Source organism: Crinia signifera, chromosome 4 (assembly GCF_055691185.1).
Source record: "Crinia signifera chromosome 4, ASM5569118v1, whole genome shotgun sequence".
In the NCBI taxonomy this organism is placed as follows: Eukaryota; Metazoa; Chordata; class Amphibia; order Anura; family Myobatrachidae; genus Crinia; species Crinia signifera.
The window spans coordinates 290,968,262-290,982,677 of NC_139220.1; the positions used below are offsets into that span (position 1 = coordinate 290,968,262).

Genomic DNA, 14,416 nt, shown 5'->3' on the forward strand with positions numbered 1-14,416 from the left:
AACAGAATAACTAACTATATTGTCAGATTACTTTAGCGTTAAACCGCTTTTACTAGCTCACCTTACCTTGGGAAAGGTAAAACCCCACCCCAGCTTACACCCTCACCCTTCTTTCTCTTCACTCTATATGTCCCCCCCCCACTTCTTCATATGTTTGTAATATGGAAATACTCATAACATGACATTCTTGGCTCCCAAGTTCTTCTGTTCTGTACACAGTTATTTTTTTTTTCATAGTTTCGGGACTCTAGCTACAGTAAACACCCGACCATTTAGAACTATAGAATTGTTCTTCTCGCTGCGTCGAGAAATATTGACTGCCTGAATATTCATTTTATATGGAGCTACTCAACTCACTATTTCTGTATTTCTATGTTTTTTCAATAAAAAATGAATATACAAAAAAAAAACAGAAGGTTAGGATGAGAGATGGTTGGATTTTATGCGGGAGGGTGGGAATATAATCCGTTCAGTGTTAGACATTTTGAGTCTAAGAAAGCGCTGGATTATCCACGAATAGATAGTAGAGACACAGTTGTAAACATGTATGCGTTCCACAATTCCACAATATGTCAAATGGAATGCATATGTAATTTCCTATTTGCCCCTGTTACCGAATACAGCTGACAGACCGCGATGCGCTCCAGGTGCTGAGTTCCGGCAGCCGTGGAACGCACAGCCATGACGCTTCTGGCATGTGCGTCACTTCCAGGTACGGAGGTGTCTGGTGTGCGGCATGTGTGTTGTAATGGCGGTTACCTGGCGATACAGGCTTAGGTGAGTTTGTAGCCACCGTAGTTTGTAGATTACAAGTGATTTCATTTAGATGTGTTATTGTCCTTTAAAAGGGGTGCACCAGGCAAAGCACACCACGCTGCCCCCTGCTTTGCTGCATAGCTGTCTTGTCAAAGGACTGTCATCAGCCCGAAACATCAACTTATCTATGAATATGGTGATTAATTTTCTTGCTGGATATTTCATTAGAGTCTGGAGTGTGCTCTCTATGCGGATTATTATTATTTGTCTGCACTTGGAGGTTATGTACAGTATGGTAGACTTTATGTGGTACTTTAAGTGGAGTGCCCTTACCCCTGATATGACGCAACTGTCTTCATTTACTATATACTTGTCCTGGATCTTTCAAAGGCGTTTGACACTGTGCCTTATAAGAGATTAATAAAATGGAGGAAGTGGGACTACCAGTGGTTACCAGTGGCGTAACTATAAAGGGTGCAGGGGATGAAGCTGCTATGGGCCTCGGCCGCTGGGGGGCCCGAGGGTCCAGCAGGCACTCTGCACCCCTTTGAATTATTGTTATTATTTACTGATAGTTTGGCCCGCCAGCCCCTGCAGCGCCGAGTTTTCGTTCCTTGCAAAATGGAAGGAGGCAGGGACAAGGGCAGGTACAGATAAGGCCAGCCGCAGCGTAGACCACCATACTGTAGAGGGTGCTGCAGCTGCCTTCTCTGTTTCCCAGGCAGGCTATTCCTCCTCCGGACCCTGCGATGCAGAGCCTGCGATGCAGACCCTGGCTGTCCGGCACCAGGAGAAGCCGGGTGTATCAGGCCCTTGCTGCTCCTCCTCCATTGCAAGTGGTATACCAGGTGCCACCAGGTAATGCACGGCCATGGGCGGGTGGGGCGGGGTGTTGCCCAGCATTGTGCGGCTCCATATTTCCATGCAGGGCCAGGGAAGAGAAGTTTGCGAATAATACAGCAGCTCAGGTTCAGCTGGTTACCGCTCACCGGCTTTCTGCACTGCCATTGCCTGTGTGTAGGCATATGGCCAGGGGTCACAAGAAAAGCAGGATATCTCCCAAACCATGCTTAGCAGGTAACCAGCTGAGGGTGGGCGGTCGTGGGCACTGGATCTAAAGGTGCCACTTCCCCCTCCTGCATGTCAAGTGTTTTGCCCTCACCCTCCTCACCTGTGTGTTCCTACCAACCCCCCTGTAAGTGACAGGTTCTTTCACCTCCTCTGTCTCCCCTGGATTGTGTCAGCTTCCTATGTGATAAAGCTGTGTCCCACTACTTCTAACTGATAAGATCTGCTCCTTCCCTTTCCCCTTTTATCCACCCCTTCCCTTTGCTTCTGCCAACAAACATGCTTCCATTTTCATTTTTCACCTTCTGCCCCACATCTGCCCTCCTCCCAGCATTTGAGAGCCTCCCCCTCTATTACCCCCATCCCTCTCCCTCCCCTCTTTCACTTCAAGGGCCAGATGTATCAAGCTTCAAAAAGTGATAAAGTGGAGAGTGATAAACAACCAGCCAGTCAGCTCCTACCTGCCATTTTTAAACCCAACCTGTAACGTGGCAGCTAAGAGCTGATTGGCTGGCTGTTTATCACTCGCCATTTGATCACTTTTTGAAGCTTGATACATCTGAAGTGTAGAACCACCTATATTTGGACCCCTGTAATACAGTCACAGACATGGTCTCTCTCACTGCGTCTCTCTCTCTCTCTACCCTGACAGTCTCTATCTCCCTTACACCCGGCGCACTCTCTTGATTCTCCCCCTCTCTGACACCCTCCCTCTCTTCCCCCTCTCATCCATTTCTCTCTTTACCCCTGTGCATACTACTTCTTTCTTGACTCTCTCTTTCTCTCATTTGCTCTTTTTCGAAGAAGATGTGTAGAGAGAGTTAACCTGGCCATACATCTAAAGATTTATTGTCAGATCTGACTGGTTGGAGCAAAAACCTGGTTATGGATGAGCGTAAATGACAGTTGACCATTTGCTTTGAAATTCTGGAAAACTGCCAAAAACTGCCATTCTGATACTACCAGATTTTTTTGTCCCAATCAGCCCAATCTGACAATCAATCTGTACATGTATGGCCAGCTTTAGATTTGGGTGAGTTATTTTGTTGCTGTGCAGGGGAAATACTGACTGCTTTATTTTTACACTGCAATATAGATCTCACTTTGAAGTCAAACTTGTGCAGTAATTCTCTCTGCACAAGTTACATACAGTATGATCACTCGAATGCAATCAGCGGCAGGTTTAGGGAGCAGCTTTTTCCTGGAAAAGGCAGCCAGCAAGTAGGCAAGTATGACCTTCCTTCAGCTGCATCACACTGAGTGACTCACTGAAGTCTGGGCATGCTTACTGCAGAATATTTGCTTCTGGGCTGCACAGGCAGCAGCCCATAGAAGCAATGTAGCACTGGCGATTTGCACAGAATGGCTTCCTGTTGGAAGCTATTGTTGTCATTGCTCCATGTACTGGCAGCCCAAGAGGGGGAGGAGGAGTTATCAGTCCTGTGTGAAAGTGAAATAGGTAGCTCCACCTGTGGATTTTTTCAAATATGTAAGCCAGTAATGAGTGCACCTGCTGGGGGACCTAGAAAATGTGAACTGTGTGGGAGTACTGAGGTTGAGAACCACTGCTGTAGTTGGATTGCTTGTCAGAACAATACCAATAAGAACTTTACTCCAGTATACTATAAAATAATTAATCAATGAGACATGTTTAATTTTAATCTATTTTCAGGTTCGAATCGATTACCCCCAACTTAGCTTCCGTCCACAGATTTTCTTTGCCTGGGGTTCCCCCATTGGAATGTTCCTGACTGTACGAGGTTTGAAGAGGATTGATCCCAACTATCAGTATCCCACATGCAAACATTTCTTTAATATCTATCATCCGGTAGGTATAGTCTTTATTTTTTTATATGAATGACCATGCCAGATGCAAAAAATGAGTAAATGAGTATATGTCCTAATTTTTTTTCTGGCTCTTGTATTTCTAGTTTGACCCAGTTGCCTACAGAATTGAACCAATGGTTCTCAGAGAAGAGGAGTTTGAGCCAATGTTGATACCTCACCATAAAGGCAGGAAGAGAATGCATTTAGGTAACTGCATTCCACTTTGTATTTGATTTCATTACCACTTCATTTTCTTTGTTAACCTAACGTATGTTATTTAAGCAATACCACTTCTCTGGCATCCTGTGAGGGCTACTGTGGTGTAGCTGTTCCATTTAAAAGTTTGGATTCGTTTTCTAGAGTTGTAACTCTGAAACTCCTTCCACTATTATAACACCTCTCTTTGCTGTACTTTGTTTTGCTCTATCATCCGTAAGGGATACTGTGGATTCACTTAGTACTATGGGCATAGGCGTGCGCAGCCCATTTTCTTAGGGGGTGCACCATTGGAGGGGCCTGTCCATCACCGCCTCCTAGGCGTCAGTGCAAACTAAATAGAATGTGACTTATTTATGTATATAGGTTTCAGAATTAATCACTCCCCTCCACACACATACTAGAAACAGGGACAGTGCACGCCGACAGATCTGCAAACATTTACACTGTAATGCCCTTTACACATAATGTCCATTACACATAATTCCACACACCATAATGCCCATTACACATTATGCCAGGGCTTGACAATTTTTTTCTTAAATAGGGCTAACAGGGATAAAATTTACACAGTAATGCCTTACACCTTACACACCCATTACAAAGTATACCACATGCCATAATGACCAATACATGTTATGCCACACACCGTAATGCCCAATAAACATTATACCAAACACTGTGTTGCCCATTACACATTTTTTGACACACGTGATGCCCATTACACATTATGCCCCACGCCGTAATGCCCATTATACCACACACCGTAATGGCTATTGCATATGATGCCAGATAAGTGTTGCTTACCTACATGTTAATTGCTATGGCCTTCATGCTCGATGCCATGGGGGTTACATACCCGGAGGGCTCAGGAGGACTCTGGGACAGGTCAGAGCATGGAGACAGCATTGAAGTCAGCCGTCACAGTCCGCACTGCACCGGCGGCTGTGGCAGCTAGAACAGGGCTCGGGAAGAGAAATCTGATCCCATCCCATGGCACAGAGCCGGCCCTAACTATTTGGATGCCCTAGGCATAGGATTTTTGTTGGTGCCCCTTCCAGATAATCCCGCCACATTAATGTGGCATGCCCTGATGCAATGCACCAGCATTAATTGTGCCTCTATCTATCTGCAAAGGCAGTATTGAAATGGTTTGGGTAGTGATGCACTCCGGCATCAGGCTAAGCTATAATGTGTGTTTTTTTTTAAACAATATAAATGAAAAAAACATAAAACATCTGACATGTAGAGAAAGACTAGCGCTCAGGGGAAAATGCAGGATTTTTAGAAAAAGCTTTCCACATATTTGAATCTGTAATATACAGTATATGAGGATGCACATGGGGAGAGATGGAGACCTGAAGAGAGAAAGGGAATGTGGATAAACATGGAGAGGGGGGCATGAGGAGAGAGATGGAGTAGAATAAGAGAAGGACATAGAAACATAGGAAGAGAGGGAAATGGAAGAGAGATGCAGAAAAAAGAGGGATGCAGAAAGAGAGGGGGGGGGGGGTACAGAGAGAGAGAGAGAGAGGGTACAGAGAGAGAGAGAGATAGGTACACAGAGAGAGAGACATGGAGACAGAGAGTATACAATTAATCTCTGAATGTGAGGAGCACAGGTCAGAGAACAGTTACCTGGAGCAGCTCTGTATTGCAGGGGCTCTTACATCATGCAGCCCGTGAGTGGTGGTGGGGGCGGGGGGGGGGGGGGGGGTAGGGGTTGTTAGGAGGATAGACAGTAAGGAGATGCCAGCAGATGGTGTGAACTAAGTGAGGAACCCACTTGCCGGAACTTTCAAGGAGAGGACACAGTGGAGCTGCGCGCTACTAGTGAGTCAGCCCAGGCTTTGCCGCGTCATATGCAGTGACAGTCTGCAGCCTGAGCTACGCTGTCTCAGACTTGGTACACTGATCTGATTGATCGACGAGCAGGGGGAGTTACTTTTCAGGTATTGAGGTACTGTAACTCCAGTACTGCCTTCGCATCAGCCCGCCTCTGCCACCGCGCGATGTTCCCTGCTGCCGGATATTTAATGAGCTCCAAACACAGCACCAGCAAGTACCCCAAAGTTCTGCCGGCGACCGCCCTTAGTGACCCCCACTGTGCAACTTCCGCGGCAGGGGGAGCGGCGAACTTTAGCCTTAAAAAAAACAGTTAGAAACGTCGGCAATCGTGCGGGGGGTCATTAGGAGGTGCCTGTGCACCCCCGGCACCCCCCGTGCGCATGCCTATGACTATGGGTATTGATGGGGTCCAAAGGAGCCTGTGCACATAAACTTCAAACAGGGTGTGCTGGCTCCTCCCCTCTCTGCCCCTCCCACAGCTCAATTTAGAAAACTGTTTCCTCTGGAGAGGATGCACACTCTGAAGCTCCAAAGATTTGTATTTGTTATTTGAAACTTTTAATTATTTGGGGGCATGTTGCTTGGACATGCAGCATGGCTGCACCGTGGGAGCTTATGGGGGGACAAATACTGACCTCTTCAGGCAGAGGCATAACTACAACTTTGTGGGCGCCATAGGAAATTTTGAAAGGGCCCCCTACCATTATAACTACTATGCCCATTGAGGGGGGTAGAAAGAGTGAGGGGAGTGAGAAACACAGAGGGTGTCAGCGAATTAAAAACAATTAGATAGGAGATATGGGTGGTCAGGGAGAGGGGTTTTATGGAAAAAAGATTGAATTAGAAGTGAGGAGCGATGGAGAGAAGGTGTCAGAGGGAGAAAGAGAGAGAGGTGAGAGAAAGGGGGATAAGCAAGAAAGAGAAAGGGATGGGTGCATTCAGGAGAGAGAATGCCAGGGAGGGAGAGACAGCCGAACAAGAGAGTGTAAGGAGGAGAGACGGGGAGAGAAAGAACGGAAGAGAGGGTGTCTGGGAGAAAAGGGAGTGTCAGGGGAAAGAACAGGTGTGAGAGTATCAGGGAGAAAGGGGGTGCCAGGGAAAGAGAATGAGAGAGAGAGGGAAAGTGTCAGGGAGAGAAATGGGTGAGACTGAGAGGGATAGAGTGCCTGGTAGAAAGGGGGCAGAGAGAAAGGAGAGACTGTGAGAGAGAAGGAGAAAAGAGAGAGGGGATGGATAAACAGCAAAATAAAGGACCAAGATGGGGAAGGGGGAGGGGGTAAGTTATGAAAGTAGGGGGAGGGGAGAAAGAGCAGGCATTTGAAAAGGTGACAAGCATCACTTGTTACCCCTCCTAATTCCCTCCAATGTAACTCTGGTCTGGTAACCCTCCCCCCCTTCCTGGACAACTGCTCCAAACCCAGGCGCTTGTCTCCTGCCCACAGCGCCGCAGCCTCTAGCCCCTCACTTCTACAACCGCTGTCACCTGCTGACACCACTGTTACAATGTACCTGTTGGTCCTGCTCCAAGAAGCACCAGTCTCCTGCTCTCCACCGGTGCTGGTACCCTGCTCCCGGCCGCATCAGTCTTCCACTCCCCCGGTGCTGGTCCCCTGCACCCGGCCGCATCAGTCTTCTACTCTGTCCGGCGCTTGTCTCCTGCTTCCAACAGTGCTGCCCCCCTGCTCTCAGCAGCGCCAATCTCCTGCTCCTCCTGGCACTGGTCTTCTGCTCTCAGTGCCACCGTGCCACAGTGGTCTCCATGCTCACATGGTCACTTGACACCACCGCTATCATACTGCACTTGTTGGTGGCAGTGCTGGACGGGTCCCCTGCTCCCGCCAGTACCGTTCCCTGCTCCTGGCCGTGTCAACCTCAGCCTCTTTCCTCTTACAGTCACCGGTCATCTGCCGCTGCCAGTTCCCTCCACCGGTGGGCACAGCACTATTTAAAAAATCTAAAGGGTGCAGGGGATTGCTTTGGGGCCCCCCAAGCCTCTGGGCCCCATAGCAGCTGCATCCCCTGCACCCTCTATAGTTACGCCACTAGTGCTGCTGAGTTCCCCACTGCCGGAACACATTCCAGAAAGAGTTAGTGTACCACCTGGCATTGCGCACACGCCCGCAGTTTGCCGCACACTCCTAAACGTCTGAGTGGTGAGCAGAAGCTGGGGGATACAGCTAGGGGGTACCCTGGTTAACTTGTGTGGCACATGCACAGGGGGGCATACGGACCCTCTCTGGGGGATCTCATAACCCCCTGTGCACACTGACCACTTTTTAGTAAACAATGACCTTTAGGCATGGTTTTACATATTTTTGCTACTCCGGCGCCATTACAGGGGGCGGTGCTTCCTCAGAGCAGGAAGAGCAGTGACTCAGCGCCATTTCCTGCAAGGAACAGTGTGCAGCTTGTTCTGGCTCCTCCAAGGCACTCCTGTCTACAGATTCACTGGTACAGGGTTTAAACTGGGGGAGCGTCACCGAAAACAGCTCCTTTTTCACCTACATGCAGCAGGGGACACTGCAGTCATTACATGTGGGGATAGAGTAGGTGTACTGGAGAGGTGGCACTTTAAGAAACTTTGCTGCTGCTGGCTCCTCCCTCCTCTATCCCCACTCAGACTCCTGTCTTAGAAACAGTGCCCGGAGGAGTAGGTTCTCTGGGCCTCTTCTCCTCAGGGAGATTAGGTCTTTTTTACATTATAAACTTTTTCTTTTTTCCTTTTTATTTTTATTTTTAAACTGAGATACAGCTCCTTTTTAAGGGCTTGTTTCACTGGTATAAAATTCCACTAATAGCACCATTACATTCCCACTGGGTCTGTTTGACAAGTGTCCCTGACACGGCTGGGGCAGGGGCAGACTTGCTTTTATCCCCCCTATGTTTTCAATATGTGAATATCTGTTTACAAGTGTGACTGTTTGGTTCATTATGGGGAGAAATTGCACTTTATGCAACACCAGGTTTTTCTCTTCCCCTGCTGACCCTCTCATGTGTGATCAGTGCAGCCATTTATCTCGGCATAGTGAGGCCTCTGCGTGAACCTATGAGTTCAATGAAGGCTATGGTGCAGGAAATATTTCAGCAAATAGCTGCCACACAGCACCAGACTCAGCAGTTACAGGTGCCTGTGGAAGGTCTGCAGAGATTTTACAGACTGGTTGCTTCTTCCTCAGGTGTTAATACACCACAAAAGCGCAGACTTTTAGAGGTTGGCTCGAACTCCGAAGCCTTCCTTTAAAACTCACCTATTCGTGGCAGCTTATTGTAATCCAGAACCTCCACATATCCTCCAGTAGCATTCATATCTAATTGCATCCCATCAGAACTGTCTTGCAATCTGGTGGGACTGCCATGCTTTGGAATTCTATCCTTATGTATCTCTTCGATTATCCCTATAGATTGTAAGCTTGTGAGCAGGGCATTCCTACCTATACGCCATTTTTTTATTTTTTTAATCACTTTTTCCAATTGTAAAGTGCAATGGAATTTGCTGTGCTATGTAAGAAACTGTAAATCATAAATAATCACAGTGCTGCAATATTTTTGCAGGCTTGCACAGGGCAGAGTTTTACTATGTGGCGATTACTTGATCACAGGGCTATAGCAAGACGCTGACTAATTCTATTTTCCTCGCAGAACTGAAAGAAGGATTTACTCGCATGGGCACAGACCTCTTGGGCTCTCTGAGGGTTGCGTGGAAAACATTTACCCAGCCTCCTGTGCCTTCCTTACCACCTCCAACTGCAGCGATGTCTGTTTCTGACCTTTCTCTTGCGGCAGACACCAATACCGGTAATTTACATTCAAAGTACCGTATATACTCGAGTATAAATCAACCCGAATATAAGCCGAGGCACCTAATTTTACAACAAAAAACTGGGAAAACGTATTGACTCAAGTGGGACCCTCACTCGAGTATAAGCCGTGGGGGGCTTTTTCAGCATAAAAAAATGTTCTGAAAAAGTAAGCTTATACTCGAGTATAAATGGTAAAATGACATTGCATGCCTTTGTGTATATCGTACTAACAACACAACCAGAAACTTCTTAATCCAGAGACAAAAGTCACTATAGGCTAAATGTAAATTTCTCCAAACTGCGGGAGGTTTGGGATTTTGTTTGTGTCTATGTTTTTTTTTTTCAAGCCGCAAAGCAACCTAATTTTTCCTTGTCAATTATTTAATAAATAAACTCACGCAAAATCCTGAAAAGCTTCATACTAAATCCCGCCACCTCCCAGACAGAGTGAAAACCCACCCTGTGTACATCTGTGATTGATTTACGAAAAATATATCATTGTCTGCTATCCTGTCGCACATCCATATACAACATAGTCTCCATTAATGATTTTGGTGACATCTCACACTTGCATAGGCACATCTGCATTTTTTTTAAGACAGTCCCAGAAACTGTGTTTTTTTGTATGTCTGCAGCTGTGAAATCAGATGATGTTCCTGTGAAGGAAGAACCTGTACATCTCGATGTGGGAATGCTAAATGGAGGTCAACGTTTTGATTATGTTCTCCAGGAGAAACCGATTGAGAGCTTCAATGAATATCTGTTTGCACTACAGAGTCATCTATGTTACTGGTAATAACTACACATATGCTTCATTCTGTAGAAGACATGGAAATTATGTTTATAATATAGTTTCAACTAAAAAAGTACAGTAAAAAAGTATAGTAGTATTAGTGTGCATCTTGAAAGGGAACCAACCAAACTAAAACTCTTTCATTTCAATGCGCAGTGAAATGTGCTGTCTTTTTCTTGGATTGTCCAAACAGCACTGGCAGACATTTTGTGAGCTGAAGCAATGTTTGTGAGATTGTGTATTTTCAAATCACTAGAAGCCAATGGTGTATGAATGATTACATGTGGGGGGACATTAAGGTATAGCACTGGAATTTGTCTTCGAATGTCCAAGCAGCTTCTCTTTCCTCCGTGACGTTCTTTGATTTTTTTATTTATTTTTGTCAGTTGGAGCTTGGCCCTCTTTTTCTGGCTGCCAATGAGATACGCAAATAAAAGTCCACCTCACATTCAGATAGAGGAACTGCAAGTCCCAGAAATAGCAGAAATCTTCAGAAACTGGATTATTATTTATTGCATACCCTCTGCACTACAGTCACTGAGACAGGCGTTGTCCTTCTCTATTTCGCATGCCAAAATGGACACACAATCTGTACTCGACATATACTGTAGAAATGTGTGGGGCCCCCCTCCTCTCACCCCACCCTCTCACGACCTCCTTCCCCCTCTGCAAATATGCTGTAAATGTGTAGACATTTACTACATCCCTGTAATCCGCTGACAGATCATAGACCCATGCAATAATATTGCAGAAATATTTCACATAATGATCCCCCTGGACATCTTGGCCATATCTTATGATTTACATACCCTAAGGAAATCCATATTATGCCACTATGCTTCCTGCTGTGGCTGTTTCAGTGTCGCACGGTCTCCCTTGTCATTCTGTCTCCCATGTGCTGTAGTGTGCAGTGGGGTGAGCAGTGCAGCTGCACGTTCAGACCCAGGTGAGCCTTCAAAACTTGCCACACTGACTGCACAGAGGACAACAGCCCTCCCTACAGGCAGTGGAGGATTCACCACTGGGCGACAGGGGCAGGGGATCTGTCTGTCCAGCTGCCACAGGGACCCACTGCCTGCCACCCACCACAGACTGGAGTGTGGGGGCCTCTGATGTGTGGGGGCCCCGGGGTGAACACCCCCTTTCGCCCCGTGGTGGATCCGCCACTGTTTCCACAGCTAGGAGAGTTTCTGAGAGCTGTCCTGTCAATCATGTTTTCTTATCTTTCCTGAAGACATGACTGTTATTTGGATTAAACCTTCTTTCCAGCCCAAAGAGTTTTCCATTTTGGTGCTAAATTTTGGTATTTGCAAGAAGAGCTCTTTTTACACGTTGGCAATTTTTTCTTTACAATGTTCGCAAGAGAGGTTGGCAGGCATCACGCTGACGAGTGGATTACTTTGTAACTTTGCCAGGCTTACATTGAGGTAGATAACCTTATTTTCAAACTTGGTCGTTCATTGAGTAGATGGCAGCCATTTGCGCTATTTTGCACCCACTGCAAATTGTATCATTGTTGCATCCAGAGATGCCCATTTTGGATTAATAGTGCTGCACATTGAGGGCACATTTCAAATGTTATAGCTTTGGGATTAAAAAATGTAAAGATGTGATGTTGCCCATAGTAACCAATCAGATTTTGTCTCATTGTCTAGGCTTCAATATTATTTATTATTTATTTATTAACAGTTTCTTATATAGCGCAGCATATTCCATTGCGCTTTACAAAGGAGACAGTGATACAACAAACTGGGTATTTACAGACAGTCAAAATGTAGGAGGGCCCTGCTCACAAGCTTACAATCTTTAGGGAAATAGTACAATTATATTCAGAATCTGATTGTTTGAAGACTTAGTAAATTAGCTCCTTAGTGTCGACCACATTGATGAAAGAGGAAAGTTAACTTTTTTCCCTTTTCTCCTTTTTGCGTGGAGATCTCCTAATTTTTGGAGCATAATCAAATTGAAGTTTTTAGAAGTCCAATGAAGTTAAGTGTGGTTGGGTGTGAAATCCCTGCAGTCACAATCCTGATGGTCAATATCCAGATGTATCCCTATAATTTAATCCTGTCTCTATCCCTATCCATATCCCTAACCATTCCTGCAGCCTACCCTTAACCACCAACACCCTACAGACTAATCATGTTGCAGTCTTAATCTTTTACCTAGTTCCTAACCTTAATTGCTTACCATTGGGATTCTGACCATCTGAATTAAGATCCTGAATGAGGAGCAGGTGTATTAAGCTTGGTGAAGTGATGATAAAGTGGCCAATGATAACGCAGCAGCCAATGAGCACCTAACTGTCACTTTTAAAACCCAGCCTGTAATTTCACATTTTGGAGCTGATTGGCTACTAAGTTATGACCTTGCACTTTACCAAGCTTAATACATCTGCCCCAAAGTACCAACCAGTCAGCTCCTAAATGTCAAGTTACATTTTGTGTTTGAAATATGAAAGTTAGAAGCTAATTGGCTGCTACTTTATCACTTTTCACTTTATCACTACACCAGGCTTAATGCATCTACCAGATAATTCCCTTATATTATTTGTATACAATGCTTAGAGAATACTCTTTTTATTTCTGTTTGTGTAGGACCTCAGAAGATACCGCTTTGCTATTTCTTAAAGAGATTTACCAAATCACGGGGATCAGCATGGACCAGCCAATGCAATAGCAATACGAGTGTGGCTGAGCTGGCACAGAAGGAGTTAAGAAAATGTTTCTTGGTATAATAATAAAAAAAATAAAAAAAAGTATTTATATTTTTAAATTGAAGTCCTAAATGCCACATTAAACTTCATTAGTTATTCACCAATCACATTTTATTACAATTACAAAACGTATGCCCAGGTTGCCCCATGCTGTGCGAGCTGCCTAAGCACAGATCGCTCAGCACACATTGCTGCACACATGCGATGCACCCGCAATGCTGCTGAGTGATCTGTGTGGAGCAGAGTTTTGCCTTTGTTTATAGGCAAAACCCTGTGATCTAAGCAGGATAGACAATGCATGTACTTTCTTTCTCTGCGGGTGCATCCCTATAGGAGATACACATTATTATTATTATTATTATTATAATTATTATTATTAATAACCGTTTCTTATACAGCGCACACATATTCCGCAGCGCTTTACAGAGAATAACTGAATAACCCCTGAAAAAACAGGTAGATTGGGCGCTAATTGACCACAAAATAAAAAAATATATAATATATAGAAATAAAAATGTGTATTTTTTCAGCTTCAGTTCTCGAGTATTGTTCTAGTGTCAGAACAAAAAGAACTGTATATACTCACGAGTCAGATTACTGAGAATCTGACCGTGACACAGAAAAAGCATACTTAATTCCTAAAAGGAATGGAGGGCTGCGCTAAGAATTAAAATAATCTCTCCTGTGCCATGAGTGAGCATGCATGGCAGAAACAATGGAGACTGTTGCAATTTAAAAGCAATATTTTGCAATTTATTTTTATATATAAATGTTAAATATGAAAAAAATTAATTATAAAAAAATACACATATAAATAGGCAGCCATTTTATCAATATGTATACATATATATTAAATGAACATCAAAATAAAGAGTAAAGAGTAACAATAAGTAATATAAAATAAATAAATATAATACAGTACTTTGAATAATAAGAGAGCCACGAGACTTCCAACAGATGAGCATATATACTCCACACTGTGTATTCCTTGTAATTGGAAATGCCGACTTTTGCCCGCAAATTTTATAAGAATGTCAGATAGCCCATACCTCCCAACTTCTATGCTTAAGAAATAGGGACAGTCGCCCGAAAAGGGGGCGGGGCGTATGCAAATGAGGTCGCGGCTTATGCTAATTAGCCGCGACCTCATTTTCATACGCGAATAGACGCTGTGCGCATGCGCACAGCGTCTATTCTATTACATTGGGGGGTCTCCCAACTGCCACCCCCCGCAGCGGGACAATGCCTGCCGCGGGTGGGACAGCGGGACAGGACCGAAAATCGGGACTGTCCCGCTGTAATCGTGACAGTTGGGAGGTATGTATAGCCACAAATGATGGATTTTTTAGAAGGAATTAATCCCTCACCAAAGGATAGTCAACACTTGGGTAT

At 45.0% G+C, this 14,416-nt stretch overlaps 1 protein-coding gene across 1 annotated transcript in view; it reads left to right on the forward strand.

Annotated features, from left to right (window-relative positions):
* LOC146075610 (triacylglycerol hydrolase DDHD2-like) overlaps nucleotides 1-13,083 on the forward strand; it is a 71,415-nt gene extending 58,332 nt beyond the window's left edge. The window contains exons 14-18 of the mRNA XM_083185015.1: nucleotides 3,497-3,652; nucleotides 3,756-3,858; nucleotides 9,355-9,510; nucleotides 10,151-10,307; nucleotides 12,906-13,083. Coding sequence (XP_083041141.1) covers nucleotides 3,497-3,652; nucleotides 3,756-3,858; nucleotides 9,355-9,510; nucleotides 10,151-10,307; nucleotides 12,906-12,987 — 654 coding nt within the window. The 3' untranslated portion in view covers nucleotides 12,988-13,083. The remainder of the gene's footprint in view (nucleotides 1-3,496; nucleotides 3,653-3,755; nucleotides 3,859-9,354; nucleotides 9,511-10,150; nucleotides 10,308-12,905) is intronic.
* Nucleotides 13,084-14,416: the final 1,333 nt, after the last annotated feature.